General features: G+C 51.2%; 1 protein-coding gene across 1 annotated transcript in view; it reads left to right on the top strand.

The window, feature by feature from the left end:
* The window catches only part of RAP1GAP2 (RAP1 GTPase activating protein 2), a 127,562-nt gene that overhangs the window by 17,856 nt on the left and 89,396 nt on the right, over positions 1 to 20,310 (top strand). Inside the window, exon 2 of the mRNA XM_087826548.1 lies at positions 17,864 to 17,948. Within this exon, the coding sequence (XP_087682674.1) occupies positions 17,864 to 17,948 (85 nt within the window). The remainder of the gene's footprint in view (positions 1 to 17,863; positions 17,949 to 20,310) is intronic.

Here is a 20,310-nt window from a genome sequence, read left to right as displayed (position 1 = left end):
GACGACCCTATTTAAATCTGCAGACTTTTCTCCACTTTATTTTTCTTCATTGCATTCATCACCACTTGATATACCTTTAAAATTACTAGATTTTTATATTATTTTAAAATATTATTTAAAGTTATTTTTACTAGAAATTTTTATGTTATTTAAAGTTTTTATATTAATGGGTATTTATTATATTCCCCCCCCCATTGTAATATAGACTCCACAAGGGTAGAGTTTTTTGTTTGTCTGTTTGTTTTTTTCACTGTTCCCTCTCCAGTCTAGAACAGTGCCTGGCACATAGAAGATGCTCAGTAGAATGTCTTGAATGAATGCATGAAATCTGGTCTTTATAGTGAAGGTGGTGGAAAGTAATTTCAAGGCCTTATGTAGGGGGCTTATATACAGATTTACATTTTGAAGGGTCATTTTAGCTCCTGGGGAAGAAGGTATTGGAGTGGGACAAGAGTGGGATTATGGAGATTGGTTGGGAGGTTGTCAGTGGGAGATGGTGGAGGGGGAGGGAGAGAAGTGGGTGGACCTGAGAGGAATGTAGGAGGTGGAAGGAAAGCATTGTTGATTATTAGGGCTGCGCTTATATTTGACTGCACACAGGTTCCCTGGGCATCTTGTCAAAGTGCAGGCTCCCATTAGTGTGTCTGGGGCGGCCCGAGAATTGTATTTTAAATGAGCTTCCGGGTGACACCCTTGCTGCTGGGACACAGACACACCTTGGGGCTGGATGCCAAGCATAAGGCTGGAGGAAGGGTCAGGAGTGCTTGGTGCCTTTAACTGAGAGGCAGACCTGGGAGGAGGAACAGGTTGGAGGAAGTGGTGAGGTGACTTTTGGACATGTGGAGTTTGAGGTGCTGTGAGATTCCAAGTGGAGATGTCTAGTTGGCAGGGGAGTCTGAAGCTCAGAGGAGAGGCCTGAGCTGAAGACAGAAAGTGGGGAGTCATCACAGGGATGGCAAATGCAGCTCTGGCATGGGTGGGACTGAGTGGGGAGAGGGTGCGGTGCATCGGTGAAGGTCAAGGCTGTGAGGACCCCTGCCTCTCAGGAAGCTGTATTACTGCCACGACAAATCCACTGCCAAGGAAGGGACATTTCTCAGATCCTCAGCAGGACTTGGGGCAGGTCTTTTCCTCCCCAGGCTCATTCAGTATGGTTATGGCCGTGGTTTAACAGCCTGGAGAGTAGATTGAGAGGTGCAGTGGATGGATATGGGTTAGGATGGGGGTACCGTTCTCCAGGTGAGAGATTGAGAGGTGGTGGGGTGACAGTGGTAGTGGGGCAGAGAGGGCAGAACCGATTTGGGAGGCGGAGAGGACCTAGTGCTGCTCTGGAGGCTGGTGTGAGGGAAGAGGGGGCTCGGGCACCACTGACTCCCATCATCTCTCTAGTGGCTGGCACTGTGCTGACCTAGTGGGTGCTTTATAAATACTCACTGAATGAATGTCAGATTCCTGTTGGGAGAAGAGGAGACTTGAAGCTCTTCAGGCCCTTACTGAGGGCCCCGCCCGTGACTGCTCCCTGATAGTGCCCTTGGTCTTGGAGGGGTGGGGTGGCGAGTGCCCTCCGCAGTGCTCTTCTGAGGGAGGCCGAGGTCACTCAGGGGGAGTATGGGAAGGTGGGCGATGGGCAGCCGAGCAGCCTCGTGCTCTGGACCACCGCCATCCTCTTCATTTCAAGGTCACCATGTGGATGGGGCTGGGGAGCTGAGACTTGGTCTTTTGGATGAGGGTCTGAACCCAGGTTGGGGTTGGGGAGGGGGGGGGACAATCAGAGGCTAGACTGGCAGCTCTGAGGGCAGCAAAGCCTTTTCCGAGCTCCTCAGGCTTGGGGTAAAAGCACTGCCTGTCCGCGGGTCCGGCTGGGGTGCCACACGCAATGCCCACTGCTCCTCTGGGGGCTGCCCAAGGAGCACTCAGAGGTTTCCTCCAGTCTTGACATTTCCGGCAGAATTCCCGAGGACCTGGTAAGACCTAGTCCAGTCCTTTGTGTGGTTCCATTGATGTTCCTGCCACAGGCCTTGGCTCTGGGTGCACCCTGCCTGCTGGGGTTTCTCCAGCTCAGTGGTCCTTTAACTGATGGATTTTGGGCTTGATGGGAAGGGAAATGGATTCAACCTAAAAGCTTCCATTTTCTTTCTTCTCTCTGCCCTGACTTTCCTATCTCCTCTTTTCCTTTTTTCCTCTGCCCCTGTTTTCTCTCCCTTCCCCTCCTTTCTGTAAATCTGTAAAACAAACCTATTTAAAAAAAAAAAAAAATCTCATTTATCTATTCCATCTGCAGCTGAGAGCAGGATAAAGCTGCTGCTTCCCTTGGGAGTTGGCTTTTGAGCTTTGGGCTTTAGTCAGCTCTGTTCCTTCGGCAAGTGGCAGAGAATCCCAGGGTACTGCCATGTGGCCTGGGGCCTCATCAGCCAGGCCTCCAAGGCTCTGACCCAGATAGGCAGGCGACAGCCCATTTTCTCTACTTCCTGCTCACCTTTTCATCTGGAGAGGGACCCAGATGACAGGCAGGAGACTGGGGGACTTCAGCCAATCTTTGAGCAATAGCAAAGCTGGATAGCCTATCAAAGTCACCTGTGTCTGTGTGGACTGTGGGCTCCTTGGCAGACGGCACCTCTGCCTGCTGGCTTCTCCCCAGGGAGAGCGCAGGGACTGCAGGGAGGACTTGCTGGAGGCCACATCCCCCGCTGGTTTGTGTTCCTGGCCTAATCGGACTCAAGCGAGCCATGCAGCAGCACCAGGTGCTACGCCAACAAGGTCACGGCCATGTCCTGTGCTCAGCCAGACAGGAATTTATTGTTCAGCACTGTTGGAGGTGCAGGGGGGAATGTAAGGAGCACAGGCTGTGGTCCCTGGAAGCTTGGAGTTCGCACTGCAAGTGAGAACCATCCTCACACAGCAGGACCCTGATTGAGCACGAAAACTAAGTGCAGTGAGCTCCACGCTCCGCTGTGGGGCATGGAACGCATCTGTGGGAGAGAGGGGGGAGGTCAGGGGTCTGCAGCCGTCCTTCCCTCCATTCTTCCACTCATTCACTCCATATATAAACGGTATAGCTTGGATAGCAGGGTCTTGCAGTCACAATTCTTGAGTTGAGTTCTGGTTTCCCCACTACTTGTGCTTCCTTCGGCAAGTCATTCAGCCTTCCCCAAGCCTCAGCTGACTCACCTACATGTAAGATGAAAACATCACTCCTTGTCCTGATCATCTTTGCAAAATGTGGTTGGCAGAGAAGGTAGTTTTTAGTGCATATTGTTACACAATGTAAGACTTTAGTCTTAATGTACAGGTTTGAGAGCCTGTGGTGCATGAATGCTGCCCTGGGCCCCATGAGCTGTACCGAGGTGGCTAACAGTTCCTGCCCTCAGCCCCTGCAGCCTGGCCTGCACATAGACACGTTTCTTGGAGGATCTGACTGGAAGGTTCTCATCATGCTTTCTCTTGGGGCACTGACCCATATAGCCACCAGCCTCTTCTGTTCACCCAACAGATAATTCCCTAGTGCCCACAGGAGCCAGGTGATGTGTGGGGCATGCTGGACGCCAGCCAAGAGCCTACATGCCCCACCAAGATTTAAAGTTGTTCTGCGCTCCTTAGCAGAAAGGCTCTGTGTCCCCTCGTCCCACCACATTCTCTAAGTCCTGAGGCCAGGGCTCCAGGAGTGCCTCTTTGTTGGCTGATTTGCTGGCTGGCCTAGGAGTGGCCTCTTCCTGTCCCTGTTTGGTCTGGCTAACTGGGTCAGGGAGTAGATCTGGGAGGGGATGACAGGCCCTGGGCAGGGACCCTTAATTCTCAGAGGCCCCAGCTGCCTGCAGAGACTGATTTCATCATGTCTCCAGGGCAGAGTAACGCTGTGTCCATGGACAGACCCTTCTAGCTTTATTGACACTGATGTATCATCTTGTCACTTAACTGACCAGGGCAGCTGGAAATGATTCAGCGGGAAGGAGAAACAGCAGCCTTTTCTAAGCCCTGGTTCCCTGCGGCAGGTGCTGTGCCTGCTCCCCCGGGCCTTGTGTGCTCTGGTTCGATGGGTTGCATCAGAAAAGCAGAAAGCAGATGTGGCAGGGCCCCTCCCTGTACCCAGTCCACTTTGCTGGATGCCTCTGGATTCTCTCTCTCTCTTTTTTTAACCAGTGAGTATATATTAATATTTACAATTAAAATGTAAACATCAGAAATCCAATAATGGTCTCTCACTCAGGGTACCCTTTGAAACAATCCAGAATGGGTTATTTGTACTTAAAAGGATATTTTTGTAGGAATTTAGCAAATGAAAAATAACTTTCTCTAAAAAAACAAAACAATAACAAAAACTCCACCTCATTTCAGACCCTTTCCCAAGCAGCTTTGCTTTTGGACTTCAGATTGGTCTAGAAGGCACTCCCATACCTTCGAACTTCACTTTTGCCGAAAGAGGATTTAATAATGATCCCAGTGACTCAGCTGCCAGCCCTCGGAGACCAGGCCTGCTGGTGGGGAGTGGGGTCGATACTAAGGCCTCCAAAGCAGGAATGTGACAAGGAGGAGCCATCCAGAATCTACCCTCCAGGGTCCCTTACCACCTTCCACAAATCGGTAACCTCTCTGAGCCTCAGTTTCTTCACCTGTAAAATGGGAGAATAATTCTGTATCATAGGGTTGTTGAGAAGATTAAATGGAATGATGCATGTAAAGGCTTCACATAGTGCTAAACAAATATTAGCTGGTATGATGATGATGTTGATGACGATGATGGAGGATACTTGTTTTATCCCTACTATCCATGTCCAGAGGAGTAATCCAAGGTCAGGAGCAGAATCAGTTACCAGGGAATGACATAGTTGAGTAACAGATCAAACTGGTGGGGAATGGGTTAACTCTGTCTCCGACACTTGAGCAGGGAGTTAAGATCATTTGGAGTAACAATGGAGACTAGACCCAATTGCTGTGGAGATAAGGGCCTGCCCCATACTGCTCTGACTTGGGCTGGGGAGCTCTGACTTGGACCCCGGTTTATGAGCTCCTCATCTGCTTACTCTTCAGTTCATTCCGTGCCCCCCACTGTGCTGGGAGCTGGGTCTGTGTGCAGGGTGTAGATTAGAGACCAGTGAAGGGGCCAGACTGGTGGCTCATCAAGGCCTTCTGTTCTCACTGAGTCAGGAGGTGGGCCTGGCCAGGGGAGTAGTTTCTGCCCATCACTTGGAAATCTTGGTTATCCAGTGAGCTCCAGGCTGCCAAGCCCTTTCCCTGAACCTTCCAACCATAGAATATACTGCAAGGGTCATGCTTAGAGCGCTGGAGGCTCTCACAGTTATCCTATCCTTCCTTTCCTAATGTCCCCAAGAAAGAAGCCAGTGCTGGGAAGAGGCACGAGGTTTGATGTCACTGGGTTTGGTTCATTTGCATTGGGTTCTGTAGGCTGGGGTAGAGCATGTTGTTGGTAAGATGAGATTGCAGCCCCCGTTCTTGGGGGCCGAGTCAGCTACGCTTGGTTGCTTGGTCACAGGTGGACCCCTGTGCCTTGGGTGTTTGTCTCCCAATGATGCAAGAATGAGGATGGGCCCTGTGCCCTGTCTGGAAGGCAACTCCAAGTATGTCTTTCTAATGTGTGAAACAGATAGGGAATAACATTATTAATTGAATAGCCCAGACATTATTAATTGAATAGATCAGACATATTTGCCCTGAAATGCTATGGTCTGAACCCACAGAGACTGTCATTTAGTCTGAACTAATGAAAATCACTAATCTGGCATGTCACTGAGTAATAACTTATTCAGAAGAGGCAGAATCTTGGAGGAGGGTGGAGTGATGGCTTTGCTGAGAAGGCTGGTCTGCTCTGTGATAGGTGACTCCCAATGCCAACGGGCTGCTGTTGGGTGGTTTCGCACATTGCTGTGCTGGGTACTGTGAGGTGGGGCTCCTTCTCTCTTAGGGCTTACTAGGAATTCAGCCAAGACCTGGGACCACTTAGTAAAGCTGTGTGTCCTCCTAGGAGCACCATTGTTTGGGTTCAATTCAATAGTCAATGTTTATTTATTATGACTGTGTAAATATGGTTTATTGTTGAGTCAAGGAGGGTACTATAATTAAGTTTTCTTTCTTGTCTAACCTTTTGTTTTTCCTGGAGTTGATGATTAACTTATGTTCTCTCCATTAGCATAGTTTCCTATATACCTATATTTTTCTATTTTTTATTTATTCTACCATAATTTCTTAATTTTTTTTTCTACCCAAAGCTTGCACCCATTAGATATCCTGTCAATCCCATTCTTTCCATCAGGAGACCTCACTTTCAGAGCCTTTTCTCGTTTCCTAAACTGTTGCTTTTGAACTCAAGAAAGGATGCAGGGAGTAAATTGTTTTGAGCTCTTGCATACTCCAGATAGTCTATTCTACTCTCACACTTGGTTGATAGTTTGCCTGGGTATAAAATGTTAGGTTGAAAATAATTTTCTTTCAGAATTTTGAAGGTATTACATCATTGCCTACTAGATTCTAGAGTTGCTGTTGAAAAGTATGATGATATGATGATTTATATTCCTTTGCATACGGTGTGTATTTATATTTTCTCTCTGGAATTGTTGAGGATTTTTCATTCATCCAGGTGTTTTGAAACTTCCTGACAGTATTTGGGATGGATCTTTTGTTATTCATGTGATGTGCACTTGGTGGACCCAGACTTAGGTCTTTCAGTTCTGGGAAGTGTTCTTGTACTGATTCTCTGATAGTTTGCTCCTATTATGGTGAAACAACAACCATTTTATTGGTTTCCTTGGCCATGGATCCCTCATTTCTGCTTCACCATGTCTTTCTAGAACCTTTATTAGCCAGATATTGGATCCTCTGATGTTTTTATCTCCTCTTTTTCATTTTTTGTATCTTTGTTTTTTGTTTTACTTTTTGGGAGACTTCTTCAACTTAGTTTCCCAATCATGTTTCTGTTTTCTAAGCTCTCTCTCTTTCCTGATCATTTCGTTTTTATAGAACTCTCTGTGTCATGGATACAAAATCTGATCTTTCTGAGGATATTAATTTGTAGTATTTTTTGAAGTTTCTATTGGTTCCTTGCATTGTCCGTTTCCTTCAGGTTCCTCTTGATGTCTGGCCACCCTTGGCCATCTCTCTGTGCCCAAAAACAAGGCACTAGAAAGTGGATTGGGGCCTCAGTGTGCTTGGGCCGGTGTGCTACCTGGGGGCTTTCATGCAGGGTGATGATTGGGCAGCAAGCTCCCCTTTCCATTGGAGGAACCCAAGTGTTATCTTTTCTGAGGGATTGTTCAGTTTCTCGTAGTGGTGAGGGTTGGAGAGGTCATCTGGCTGGTGAGGAAGTGATAGGTTCGGGGATGGGTCCAAAAGCCCAGTGTCTCAAGTATCAAGCATTCCCCCAGGTCATCCAGCCCGGTCCATCTTCCAGGCACCTGTGATCTCTTGTAGGCTGAATTTTCCTTTCCATTACATTTGCTCTTGTCAGTTCACACTTAATTTTTTTTTTAAACACCTGTTATTTTTAAGAGGCTTCAGAGAAGTGTAATAAATGCATGTGGTCAGTCTGATATGTTCATCATGGAAGTCTCAACAGACTTAAGACTCATCTATTTCTATATCTCTACATCCATAGCCATACACATATCCATAGTTATATCTATCTCTCCTAAAGGAATTGAGGGATAACTACTTAAAAATGACTTTTTATTGTGATAATACATCATACATCCAAACCAAATCATACAATAAGCACTCAGGTACTTGCCGTCCAGGCCAAGAAATACTCACAGGCCGGGAAGATGCTGCTCTTCTGTGCTTTTGTGACTCCGTGGTTTTGTGATTTTGATTCTGAAGCCGCCTGAGGCAGTGACCTTGTGAGCTGGCCGCCTTTGCTCTCACCATGATGTAGCTCCCTCCGCTGAGGCCGGACAGTGCCAAGCAGAACCGCTGATCCCGTATCGGAAGCTGCTCATGCGGCAGTTTCCAAGTGATGCAGTGCGTTAAGGGCTGGATGAGACGCTCGCGGCGGCTGGTGATGTCCTCGGTGCTGGGGAAACGGAGCCTCTTGTACAGTAGGGTGACTCGCCCGCCACCCCCTCCTTGGCACCAGCCCTTCCCTCGGCTTCCCTACTGCGCTGCATCCGGGGCGGGGTCCTCCTTCTCTCACTTCTCCTTTCCTGTCCCTGCTAAGCCCTCCTGTTCCTTTCTGCCTTTTCGGCCCTACCTGTTCTCCCTGGGGCCTCTCTTCCCATGGCCTCTGCTTCCGCCTTTGTTCTCCTTACACCTGTCTCTCTGTTTAAGCTTCAGTTCTTTTCGGATGCCACCTGGGTGTCCCAGGGGCCTTGCAGTGTGTCCAGAATGGATGAGTTCTCATCTGCCTCCTGCAAACCCAATTCTCCTTAGCCTGTGTCATGACTGAAGCACTGATCATTCAGTTTACTGAAGTCTTTTTCAGTGACCCTCTTGTTTCTTTTCTGTGGCCATGAGCACGGGGGAGCTGCTCCCATTCATTCCTCCCTCCCCCTGCCCCCCTCCCAGCCCTTCTTCCTCCCCTTGGCCGCCATGGAGCCCTCCAGCAGAGCCCCGCAGGTCAGCTGTGCCCCCTGCCTTCAAAACCTGCTGCTCCCCTTTGCCCACAAGATACAGTTCAGATTGCTTAGTGCCTGTTTCCCAAATTTCAGCCATCCCCAGACAGCCTTCACTGCTTCTGTCTCGTCTGTGTGCCACCTGTGTTAGTTATGTAATAGTTTCCTTTAACTGGCTCAGTTTTCAAAACTTGAATAAACTTGTTTTAGAAGGCATTGTCACTACCCTAAAAGGAAAATCAGTGGCCTTGTCACAAATGGAAGGTCACTGTAAAAGATCAATAAATAACTGTTACAATCAAAACCACCCCAGATCACCCAGCTGCCAGGGAGGAAGCGTGCGCCCCACTCTGGGCAAGTGTGGTGGGTGCCCCTCTCAGCCGGCTCCTGTTCTTTCCCATGGGTGGTGCGCACAGTGGTTCACATCGTGGACTCCGGGGCCAGATTGCCTGTGCCCAAACTTTGCTCTGCTACTGTCCAGCTGAGGGAACTTAGGCAAGTAACTTAACTCTCTGAGTCTCAGTTTCCCCATCTGTAAAGTGGGGTTAATGATACTGGCTGCAAAGGGTTGTCGTGAGTATTAAATGAGATAAGATATGGGGATCACTTCAGACAGCACCTAGTACATGATATGCCCTGAGGACTGTGTGCTAGTTTTCACTTCTCCTTCCTGAAGGCCTGCTAAAGGCCAGGGATGCGTTTCCTCTGCATCGACAACAGACTGTCTCCCCGTGGGGCTCTCGCCACCATGTCTCTGCTGCTGCTCTCACCCTTTCCTTTTCCTCTCCCAGGCAGCTGATGGCCTTTTCCTCCAGGTCCAGCTCAGCTGCCCCCTCCTCTATACCTTAGCTGATCCCCCAAAGAGACCTGGCCCTCCCTTCCCCATGTGCTCACAGCAGTTTATTCTGGACCTGTCCTAACCCACAACCCACAGCCCACATTTAGCGTTTGGGAAATGGGTTTTTCACATGGGTGTGCTGTACCTTCAGGATGGTTTTTGCATTTTCACTTCTGCCGGGGAGAGAAAAAGGAAAGGGCTTGTAAGCGATATGGAGACATCGCCCACGCCAGGGCGCACAGCCCACCTTGGTCTCCAAAAACTGAAGCTTAAAGGGCATGAGAAGGCACTGCTTAGTGTCCTCTCTTCGTATCCTGCCCTGACACTCGGGCCGGGTGGAGCTGGCTTTGCCATTGTGACGGGGAGGAGCTGTGGAATTGGAATCGGAGATCTCAGGGGTTGAGGAACAGCACTGATTGTGTGACCCTCAGGCTCACACTGAACCCCTCAGGGTCTCCGCTTGCTTGTGTGTGAACCGCACAGCATCAGTCAGTTCTAAAAGTCGTCTTCTCAGGGAAGGCTTATTTTCTTAGCAGTGTGGAGATTTGCCTGTGTGTGTGTGTGTGTGTGTGTGTGTGTGTGTAGGTTGGCCCATCAGCTCTGAGACATGATGCAGGAGGAGGCTTAGTCGTCCCCAACCACAGGCCATGGTTGGGTCTCCAGGGCTGGGTCACCCTGTTGTATCCTGGCTCTCCTTGGCGCCTGCCTTTTCTCCTACCCTGGCCCAGTTTAGGGGCTCAGGGTCTTCCAGGGAAGGGCAGTGTCGTCCTCACCAGTTAACCCAGAGAGAAACCAGCATATCCTTTGAAGCTGCTGGAGTGGCGAGTCGCCCAGGCCTCACTTCGTCCCTTTGTGCAGCCACATCTCGATGCCCAGGTCACGGCCTGGATAGTTACACCTGGCACACCTCCTTCGCAGTCCTGGCCTCTGCCGTCAGTCCACTCCTTCCAGGGCACCCGTAGACCCCTTGGACCCCTGCCCCTTCTGTGCCCTCACACAGGGACCTGGCACTCAAGCTTTGTTTATAAACCAGCTGTGTTTTCTCACAAGTGACCTGCTCTCTTCCCGCACACTCGTGCTGAGGGGACTGGGAACTGTGCCGCTTGTCTGGAGAACAAGAGAGAGGCTGGCACTGGGGCTTGGGCACCCCTGCCTGCCCTGCCTCAGTGTTCTTGTCTTCCTGGTTGGCTGTTGATGGTTTCTATTGTTTGTCCCAGGGCTGTTGGTCTCTGAGTCCATGAGCCCTGGGATCGGGTGGGCATGGGAAGCGGGTGCTGTTTTGCATCCCTGGGGAGTTTTGAATTATCAAAGGTCCAGGGTTGTGCTCGGAATCTCCAGGATCCTCTTTGAATATGCACAGGGATGGGATGTGACACTAAATTCCACCGTGCAAGTGCCGACAGGTGAGCAACACCTGCTCCTTCCCAAGGGGCTCTCCAAGGGGGCATGGGAGGCTCTCCCTCCACCTGCTGGAGCCTCTCATTCCTGAATCCTGTTTCCCCTCTCCTCCCTCCACCCCCGCCAGCTCTGCTGGGCTCCGGTCCTTCTTCCCTTCCACATGGGCCCCAGCATGGGATGGACATCATGTCTTCACCTCTGGGTCTGTACCCTTGGGGCGCGGAATTTGCCATGTGCGTGCGCAGGACCTGGTGGCCCGCACACAATGACTGTGCGCCCCTGTCCCTGCCTACTGGGCTTAGGGTCCAAAGTATGTGGGCATCGAAGTTCCCCCAGATAAGAAGCCGTCCCTGCCTCCCCTCCACCCTCTGATTCGCATTGTGCCGTGGCCCCTCTATCACGCCCATTCCTTCCAGCTCACTTGACAGCAGCCTTGGCAACAGTAACAGTGGCGACCAGGCACCGTGCTGAGCACCAGGCACTGTGCTGAGTGCTTTGCAGGCTTCATTCACACCACCTAGTGAGGTGCTGGTATTTTGCAGATGACGAAGCTGAGGTGCGGAGAAATGAAGTGACCTGGTCAGGGTCACAGGAGTGGCACTGGAATTCAAGCCTAAGCCCGTTGGACCGTAAAGCCAGTGCTTTTGATCCATTGCACATATTGCCCACCTGCCTCCCTCGAGGCCAGAGCCTGGCCCTCTGTGCCAACCTGCTGCCCGGGTGCCCTGCCACGCATGGATGGGAGTTCAGGAACGTTTCCCACCCATGGAGAAGCCCTGGCACTGCTGGCTGGTAGGTTGAAGGCTATGTGATTGTGCCACTGGGCCTTGAGTCTGTGGAGGCAGCAAGGTGGACTCCTCTGGGCATGGATCTTCAGCCACTCACCTAACCCAGTCCACTCAGCCATCCCCTGGCCCAGCTCACCCAGTGAGCATATACATCTCAGTCACCATGAATTCCCAGTCACTACTCCAGTCATGCGGAGAAGCTGAGCACAGTTCTCTGAGTCCTGTGCTGAAAGGGTGGAAGTTAGGGTGCCCATTCTGCACAGAGGAAAGTAGAGATACTGACTCTGAGGATTCAGCTTGTCCTAGTCCTGGTCTCTGAGTCCCCTTTTCTCCCATTGTGTTGGTTTTTGATGATGATTTTTCTTGAAGCTCTTTATTTTATATTATGTTAATGTTATTTTTAAAAATTTTTATTTATTGATTTTTAGAGAGAGAGAGAGGGAGGAGAGAGACATCCATTTGTTGTCCCACTTATTTATACGTTCATTGGTCGCTTCTTGTATGTGCCCTGACGGGGCATCAAACCCACAGCCGTGGCGTATTGGGATGATGCTCTAACCAACTGACCTGTCCAGCCAGGCGATGTTATTTTATTTCTTATTGTTTATGGCCTAGTTGGTTATATAGGATGTAGAAATGTGAAGTTAGAACTCTAAAAATCCCTCCAAGTGAATGACTGCGCTGCAAGTACTGAAGAGCTGGGAGCGGGGAAGCAAGGCGTGCTTTTTTCTCTTTTCTCTTTCCTTCCCCCTCCCTCCCTCCCTCCCTCCCTCCCTCCCTCCCTCCCTCCCTCCCTCCCTCCCTCCCTCCCTCCCTCCTTGCGTCCCTCCCTCCCTCCCTCCTTGCGTCCCTCCCTCCCTTTCTTCATTCATTCATTTATTCACTCATTTTTATTGAGCTATGATTCACATAGAAGGTGTTGCTTTCCACAGGTGGGGGCAGTAAGGAAACCCTGCTCAGCATCTTAAGCATCGCCACAAAGCAAGAACTTCCATGTAGCCTGGAGCCCTGCGGGCACCAAAGGCAGCGGGGAAGAAATTAAACAGCAGGAATGACAGAGTGGCGCTCATCCAGCCCCTTCTTTTCCTTTCCTTTAAAAAAAAAAATCAAGATACAATTTATATGTAATAAAATTCACCCTCTTAAAGTGTATAATTCGGTGGTCTTTCAGTATATTCACAAAATTGTCCAACCGTCACCATGTAGCTCCAGAACATTTTTATCACCTAATGATATAACCCCCTTACCCCTTAGCAGTCACTGCCTAGTCCCTCCTTCCCGCAGCTCTGGACAACCACTAACTACTTTCTGTCTCCGGATCTGCCCATGCTGAACATTCATATAAACGGGATCATACCATCTGGGGCAGTTTGTGTGTGGCTGCTTTCACTGAAGCATTGCGTTTTCAAGGTTCATCCGCGTTGTAGCGTGTCTCGATACTTCATTCCTTTTTCGTGGCTGAATAATATTCCCTCATGTGGGTAGACCACGTTTTGTTTATCCACTGCTTGGTTAATGGGCACTTGGGTTATTTCTGCCTTTTGGCTGTTGTGAATAATGTTTTTCATTCTTTTTGGTTTGGTTTTGCTGAGAAGTTCTTCGCAGTGGCTGTCTGTCTCCGTTTCTGTAACTTGGCTGTTTGGGCGGCAGGAGAAAGCAGGGCCGAGCGCGGTGGCTGGCGGGGGACTGGTGTCGTGGGAGATGCAGGTGCAGACAAGAGGAGTCGGAAGGGTTTGGAGAACTTTTGGCCAGTGGGAGGGCTTAGACCTGGCCCAGAGCCATCTGATGGTAGGTGGGTACTTTCCCTGTTGATTATTAACAGACCGTTATGATCCTGAGAGTAGATCCCTGGGGCTAGAATTGGTGCTTAGTTGAGATGCCAGAAATGTTTTCAAAGACATTTAAGTAGCCCTGGATCCTTGATTCTCTCTCTCTACCTGGAGACCAGATCACCATTTTATGAGTTATGATAATAACAAAGATGATTATAATAATAATAATAATGGCCTATATTTGTATAAGATTTTATGTTTCATTTCAGAGCTATTACTTTTATTTCCTTAGGACATTATCACCCCCATCTCTGCAGATGAAGGAGCTGGAACACACAAAAGTGAGGTGACTTAACCAAGATCACACTGTGGGGTAGCAAGTAGAGCCAAACTTGAACCTAGGAATCTCTTGATTTTTAGTGTAGGGCGTTTTCATAGAAATGTGTGAGAGATGATGGCCGCAATGATTTCAAATGGCCTGAGGCAGAGCCAACTGAGGCTGGAGGTGAGGATACCTGGATGCCTGGGTGCTGAAAGTGGGGTCGTCCTCTCCGGGGCCTGTCCAGTTCCCTATGAACAGCTCCATTTGGGTGAATCACCCCTTTGCTTTTTCAGCTTCTACTCCAGGCTCTCTGGTCATTTCCTTCTGAGATTTGCATTTGGCCAAATCTGGCTAGGACCTCACTTGGCTAAAGCCAGTTAGGACCTCTCCTGGCCTCCCTGAGCCTTCCCCAGGATCACCCAGGCTCTGGGGCAAGAATCCCAGAGTGGAAGACTTTAGTGCCACATGGTTCTGGGGCAGAGGGATGCTGAGCGGGCTGAGTGGCAGTGCCTCAAGGACCTCCAGAGGCGGGAGGAGGGCTCCTGTCCTGTCCACTCACTCCTGCTCTTACCACCCTTCTCCTAGCTGAGTGGATGAGCTTCCTCCCCTCCTCTGCCTTTTCTTCCTCCTCTGCTCACATCACCAACAAGGCTCTTGTGGGTCCCTGTGGGGTCCGGGACCCTGTGTCCTTAGAGCTGCATGTGGACTGGCTTGGTTGAAAGGGCAGTTTTCAGTCCACTGCCATGACCCATGTCAGGATCACTGTGGGTTTCTAGAAGGATGTTACAAAGAATAGTGAGGGTCCCACCTCTGCTAATAGCCTACCTTTGGCTTATAATGAATTAGAACAGATTCAGGGCTACCCCGTGATAGGATCGCATCATTCTCACCTACTCATGTGTGACGTGTGCCTGAGAAAGGGCTGGCACCGCATCGAGCACTGTAGTTCTCACTCGGTCTTATCAGCACCCGCCACTAGCCTGCTGGCTGTCCTCGGGAGGGTGGCTGACACCCGAATGCCATTGGTCGTGAGGGCTGGACAGGACAGCTCGCCACAGCAGGGGCGACGAGGCTGAAGCAGGGTTTTTAACCGTCCTCTTTGTTTTGGGTCCTCCAGTTACAAAGTCAAGGCTAGAACCTGGGACTTGGGTGGTGTTTTTGTTTCCTAGGGCTGCTGTAACCAAGTGCCACAAATGTTACCCAGTAACACAAGTGGGGTGGCTTGAAATAACAGACATCTATTGTCTTAGTTCTGAAGGCGAGAAGTCCAAAGTCGAGGTGTCAGCGAGCCAGGCTCGCTCCGAAGGCTCCAGGGAAGAATCCTTCCTTGTCTCGTGGTGTCTGCTGGTGGCAGCAATCCCTGCATTGCTTGGAGTTTCAGCTGCGCCATTTCAGTCTCTCCGTGTTGTTACCTGCCCTTCTCCTTGTGTCTGTGTGTCTGTGTCTTCACATGGCCGTCCTCTCCTCTTATGAGGAAACCGGTCATATTGGATTAGGAGACCAACTCAATGACTTCATCTTAACTTGATTACATCTGCAAACACCTCGTTTCCAATAAGGTTGCATTCACAGGTTCTTGTGGTTAGGACTTGAGCATATCTTTAGGGGGGACAATTCAACTCATAGTAGCCAGTTAGCTCTTAAATAAGTGCCTTTGGCTCCTATGAGGGAGGGGTGGAGTCGAGAGCAGGGGTGGTTCATTGTGGTTCATCCTCCCCATAGGTGCCTCTCCAAGCCATCTCTATACCAGGTTAGAGTAGATTCCGATTTGCAGCCAAGGGCCTGTGTGTGCTCTGAGTTCTGATCTTTTAGAGGGCAGCAGTCATGCCCACCCTGGGGTCCCCTCTGGAGTCTTGGACAGAACCCTAGAGCTAGCATGAGGCTTGAGCTACTGTTTCTCGTTCCAGCACCTTCCAGGCTCCAAACATCATTTGGAAGATCCTCCTGGCGGGAGACGCCCTGTGCTCCCACTTGATAGTCTTCACCACTCCCTGGAGACTGAGCCTTAGAGGTTACCCAGTGCCCAGGGAAAACAGGCTGGCGCAGGGGAGAGGGGCTCAGCCCAGGGAGGATTGGGCATGGGGGCCCTTTGTCTGGGATGCAGGGACCTTGGATAAGAGTTGCATCTGCTCTGGTCTCATGGGAGTGGACGTCTTATGCCTTGCGGAGAGAACCAGGCAGTGTGACCACGTACATGAGCGTCCCTTGACCACTGATGCTAAAAGTCTGCCAGTATTGCCCTCTCCTGGGGTTTGCGTTTTTGGAGAGCCAGGACAACTATGGTCAAGTTTGCCCACAAGCCGTCTCCCGGGGAGTAGGCCAGAGGTCCTCAGCTCACCTCCATCAGTCCTATAGTCTCCCTGGTTGCCTCCTCTCTCCTCCCTGTATGCTTTTCCCTACCAGGCTCCCAGCCCCCAAGGGGAGCTGCCTTTGCCCGTCTTCACCTCAGGGGACCTAAGGTGGCCCTGAGGGGACCCCTTTTCCCCACTATGACTCTCAGGGGTGCAGGCCCATAGAGGAGTAACAGTGGCTGCTTGGGAGAGGGCAGAGCGGCAGGAGGGGGCAAGCCTGTGCTGGGCCCAGCTCTGTCAGGTCCACAGGCAGCTGAGGGCCACGCTGGACCCCAAAATGAAAGGGGGGGGCTGGTGGCTTTGGCTGAGAACTGGAAGAAGCTACATTTATTCGTGCGTGCGTGTGTGTGTGTGTGCGTGTGTGTGTGTGTGTGTGTGCGCGCGTGCTGGGTCTTGGCCCTGCTGGTTCTTGAGCTAGCTACAGTCTGGACCAGGAGGGAGGACACCCCCCTTTCTGGCCATCAGAGTGAGGCCAAGAAGAAAGGAGCAGGAAGGCAGGTGGAGGAGCAGAGAGGGGGACCGGCACGGTTGAGGCTAATGGGGCCACATGGATCCTCTCTAAGCCAGATGTCCACGCCGCCCCCTTATCGTGCTTCCTAGAGGACAGGCTGCAGGGCAGGCAGGGGCTGTGTCAGGGAGGACAGGGCCCTGGCACCTGGCCTGGCTTCTCTTAGCCTGGGCCTGTCTGGCCGAGGGGAGCCTGGCTGGGGTGGTGGCTGGGCTCCAGCGCAAGGGCTGGCTCTGGCCGGAGGGCTGGGCTCGGCAGGGGGTGGGCTTCTCTTATGAAGGAGGTTGGGGTTGGAGCCCTGACCTCCCTGGCCGTACGTGGGCTGGAAAGAAGTGCAGAGGCCCTCTCTTGAGTGGGCGGGGGAGTCCTTTGGTCATTTAAACAAGACCAGGTGTTGGGCTGACTCAGCTGCTCCAGGCTGGGGCTCTGGAGGAAACAGTTGCCAAGCTGGGGCTTTGATGGCTCATCCTGGTCCTCTTAGGCTCTTCGTAGTTATCCTTGCCTCCCCTTCCATCCCAGGATATAAGTAGGGCATGTCCAGGACACCAGCGTCCCTCGTCTGAGGCTCCCCCAGGTCCTGCCCAGCTGGCCGTTGCATAACCCGTGCTCCGAAGTCCTATCCTGCTGCAAACATTCTGCCTGGTGATCAGACCGCACACTGCACGCCCCGGTCACCGCGAGGGCCAGATGGGAATGGGGAGTGTGAGAGCCCGAGCTTGTTGCAATCATGTTGTCATGGCGACACCACTCTGTTTAGCCCTCTCTCTGTGGTCCTAGCCCACATGGACTAAAATAAGTTTTACCTGCAGCTCACACAGCAGGCAGCCCCATCCTCCCAAGGTCAGCTGTCTGGCCGGGGTGTGTGTGTGTGTGTGTGTGTGTGTGTGTGTGTGTGTGTGTGTGAAGGGACAAAGGGGCCCCAGGGAAGATGAGTTGAAAATGTTTGCCCCTGTCCCCTTCTTTTCCCCTCCAGCCCCAGTCCTCTATCTCTTTAGCTCTGTGGTTCTCAGACTTCTGCGAGCATCAGAACCACTCAGAGAGATTGTTAAAATACAGATTCCTGGGCCCGGTCACCGGAGCGTCTGGTGTGCACTTGAGAATTTGCATTTGAGAAGCTGAGAAGTTCCCGGTGATGTGGCTGCTGCTGGAGCAGGGACCACACTCAGAACAGCCCTGCTTTAGGTTTTACTCTATCCCAGCAAGGAGATGCGCCCCACTCTAGTCGGCGCGGTGTGTGTTAGACTGTCCCCAAGCCCAGCTGCTTCAGAGGAAAGGAGACAACGCAGGCAGGCCCTCACTCACCTCTTCTGTGTTCTGTGGCCTCCTTACAGGAAGCAGGAGCTGGCAAACAGCTCGGATGTGCCCCTCCCAGACCGGTCGCTGTCCCCTCCTCTCACTGCACCTCCCACCATGAAGGTAAGAGGCTTAGAGGTGGTGAATGGGGAGTGGGGAGGGGGTACATCTAAAGGCTTTGCTTTGCTTCGGCATCAGGCCCAGCTGCGCCTGCCCGTTGTGGGCTGTGGGGTGCCTCACCACCTCTGGAAGCTGTGTTCACCTGAGCTCAGCAGCGCCGGAGGAAAGTGTGACTGTGAGGCTCAGGGGTGTTAGGGCGCGGTGACTGGGGCTGAGTGGGGTTGGCAGGATGCTTGGTAATTAGTGAGGGGCTTGCGGAACTGTGGGGTTCTGGAATGAGGGGCCTAGGCAGGGGTTAGTGGGAGAGGTTCAGAATATAGCTGTGGGCTAGTGCCTTAAGGGGCTGCTGCCCAGAAGGGCTGCCAGGGCCTGGGCTGGGGAAGGAGGGGTCTTGTGGACTTGCATGTTGGTCTATCTGCCTCCAACTGGCCTTCTTGGGTTGGCCCTGTCACCCCAAATCCCCATGGGAGAGTCGCCTTAGAGGTTCTGGGGAGCCAGTAATCTTTTTCCTAATAACACTTAGTCATGTCTCTTCCCTGGGAGACCACATCGCAGGCCCCCAGACCCAGGCCCATCTCATTCCTGGAAAGGAGCCAAGGGGGCAGCACTTCTTATGGGGCAGCACTACTATGCTCTTCCCCCTTTACCTTAGTACCCCTTGGAGAATGGCCACACACCCCTGCTGTGGCCCTCAGGGAGGACTGGCTCAGGCAGGGTTCCTGCCGAAGCAGCAACACACCTCCCTCCCTCCGTCCCTCCGTCCCTCCCTTGCATTCTGCCAGCTGAGGACTAGCTTTGAAGGAGTTACCCGCCTCCTGAATCAGCTGAGGGGACATCTAGGCCAGTCTCCATCTCTGTCCTAGAGCTCTGCTGTGAGGTGACACACAGAGAAGGAATTAGGGCTCTTCTCTGTTGCTCTCTGTGTACCCTCTCTTTCCTGACCTAATCTGTTCCAAAGTGATTCCCCCAAAGGAAGTAGATAAAAACCATCTTTCCATTATTGTCCCATGTTGAATCCCACCAAGCACAGAGCTGTGGTGTGCATGAGGGGTGATATCACTGAATGGCAGCTAGTGCCTGCCCTGGTTGGACTAGAATTCAGGAGTGGGTGGGGACATAGGGTGACTAAGGACAACTCTGCTGAGGACAACTCTGCTCAGTGCTCCTAACTCTGGTGGGGTACTGGGGGCACTGAAAGCCAGACCACCTTCATCGGCCTTATATCACAGAGCTGGCACCTGAGCCAGCTGCTGGGTGGCTTGTTTGCACAGCAAATGCTGAGAAGCATGTTGCTATCGTGAGTTTCAGCACACTGGTCTGCAAAATGGGCAAAATGGGGTGTGGGATGCTTGCCTCTGTGCTCATGGGTGGCGAGAGTTTGCAGGGAGAACTCTGAAACTCTCCTAGGAGGAGTCACTGAGTTCTCTTGGCAGTCTTTAATTACTCACATGCTAATTTAATTCATTCAACACCCAAAATTATTTGAATGTTGTGTTAGTCAGGACTCTTGGTTTCAAGTGACAAAAACATAACTCACTTTGGCTTAAGCATAAATGGGAATTTATTGCCTTTTTTAATGGCAAGTATAGACTCCAAGGCATGGCTGCACCCATGAAACCTGTCTCTTTCCATCCCTCTTCTGTATTGGTTTCATTTTGTCAAACTCTGTCTCTGTGCCGACAGGAATATGATAGCTCCTACTTGCTAAATAACTCCAGTGAAGGGTCTTTTTTCCCCACTAGCTCTAACAAAAGTCTCAGGGAGGAAGCTCATTGGCCTGCCTTAGGTCACATGTCTATCTCTGAACCACTCATTGCAGTCAGAGAGATGGAAGGCCCTGACTGGCCAGACTTGGGTCTCGTGTCCACAACCTGAGCCCTAAAAACCAAGAGTGGGAGAGGGGTGGCTCCTCACAGGAAAGCTGAGGCTTTACTATGAGAAGAAGAGAAAATGAATGCAGGCTGGCAAGACCAGCCGCTTTTTACTACAGATGTGGACCATGTGACATTGTGGTCCCTGTTCTGGAGCTTGTAGTCTAGCTAGGGAGACAAGAACTGAAAACGTAATTTTGAGAATGAGAGATGGATAGTTAGGTGCGATGAACATTCCGAAGGAGAAGCACTGTGTAACCGGCGACAATCTAAGGCCTGTGGAGGGGGAATCTAACCACATCTTGGAGAGTGTCAGGTAGGGTTTTTTTGGGAAGTGATGTTTAAACTAAACCCTGAGAGTTGAGTAGGACTTAGTTGGGCAAAGATGCTTACTACTCAAATTGAGGCCAAGAGACCACTAACACCAGCATTATTTGGGAGCTCCTTAGAAATGCAGAATCTCAGGCCTCCCTCCAGACCACTGAATCAGAATC

Source organism: Miniopterus natalensis, chromosome 17 (genome assembly GCF_054644295.1).
Source record: "Miniopterus natalensis isolate mMinNat1 chromosome 17, mMinNat1.hap1, whole genome shotgun sequence".
NCBI classification, from domain to species: Eukaryota; Metazoa; Chordata; class Mammalia; order Chiroptera; family Miniopteridae; genus Miniopterus; species Miniopterus natalensis.
Note: the sequence above shows the minus strand (reverse complement) of the source record. Positions and strands in the feature narration are given on the sequence as shown.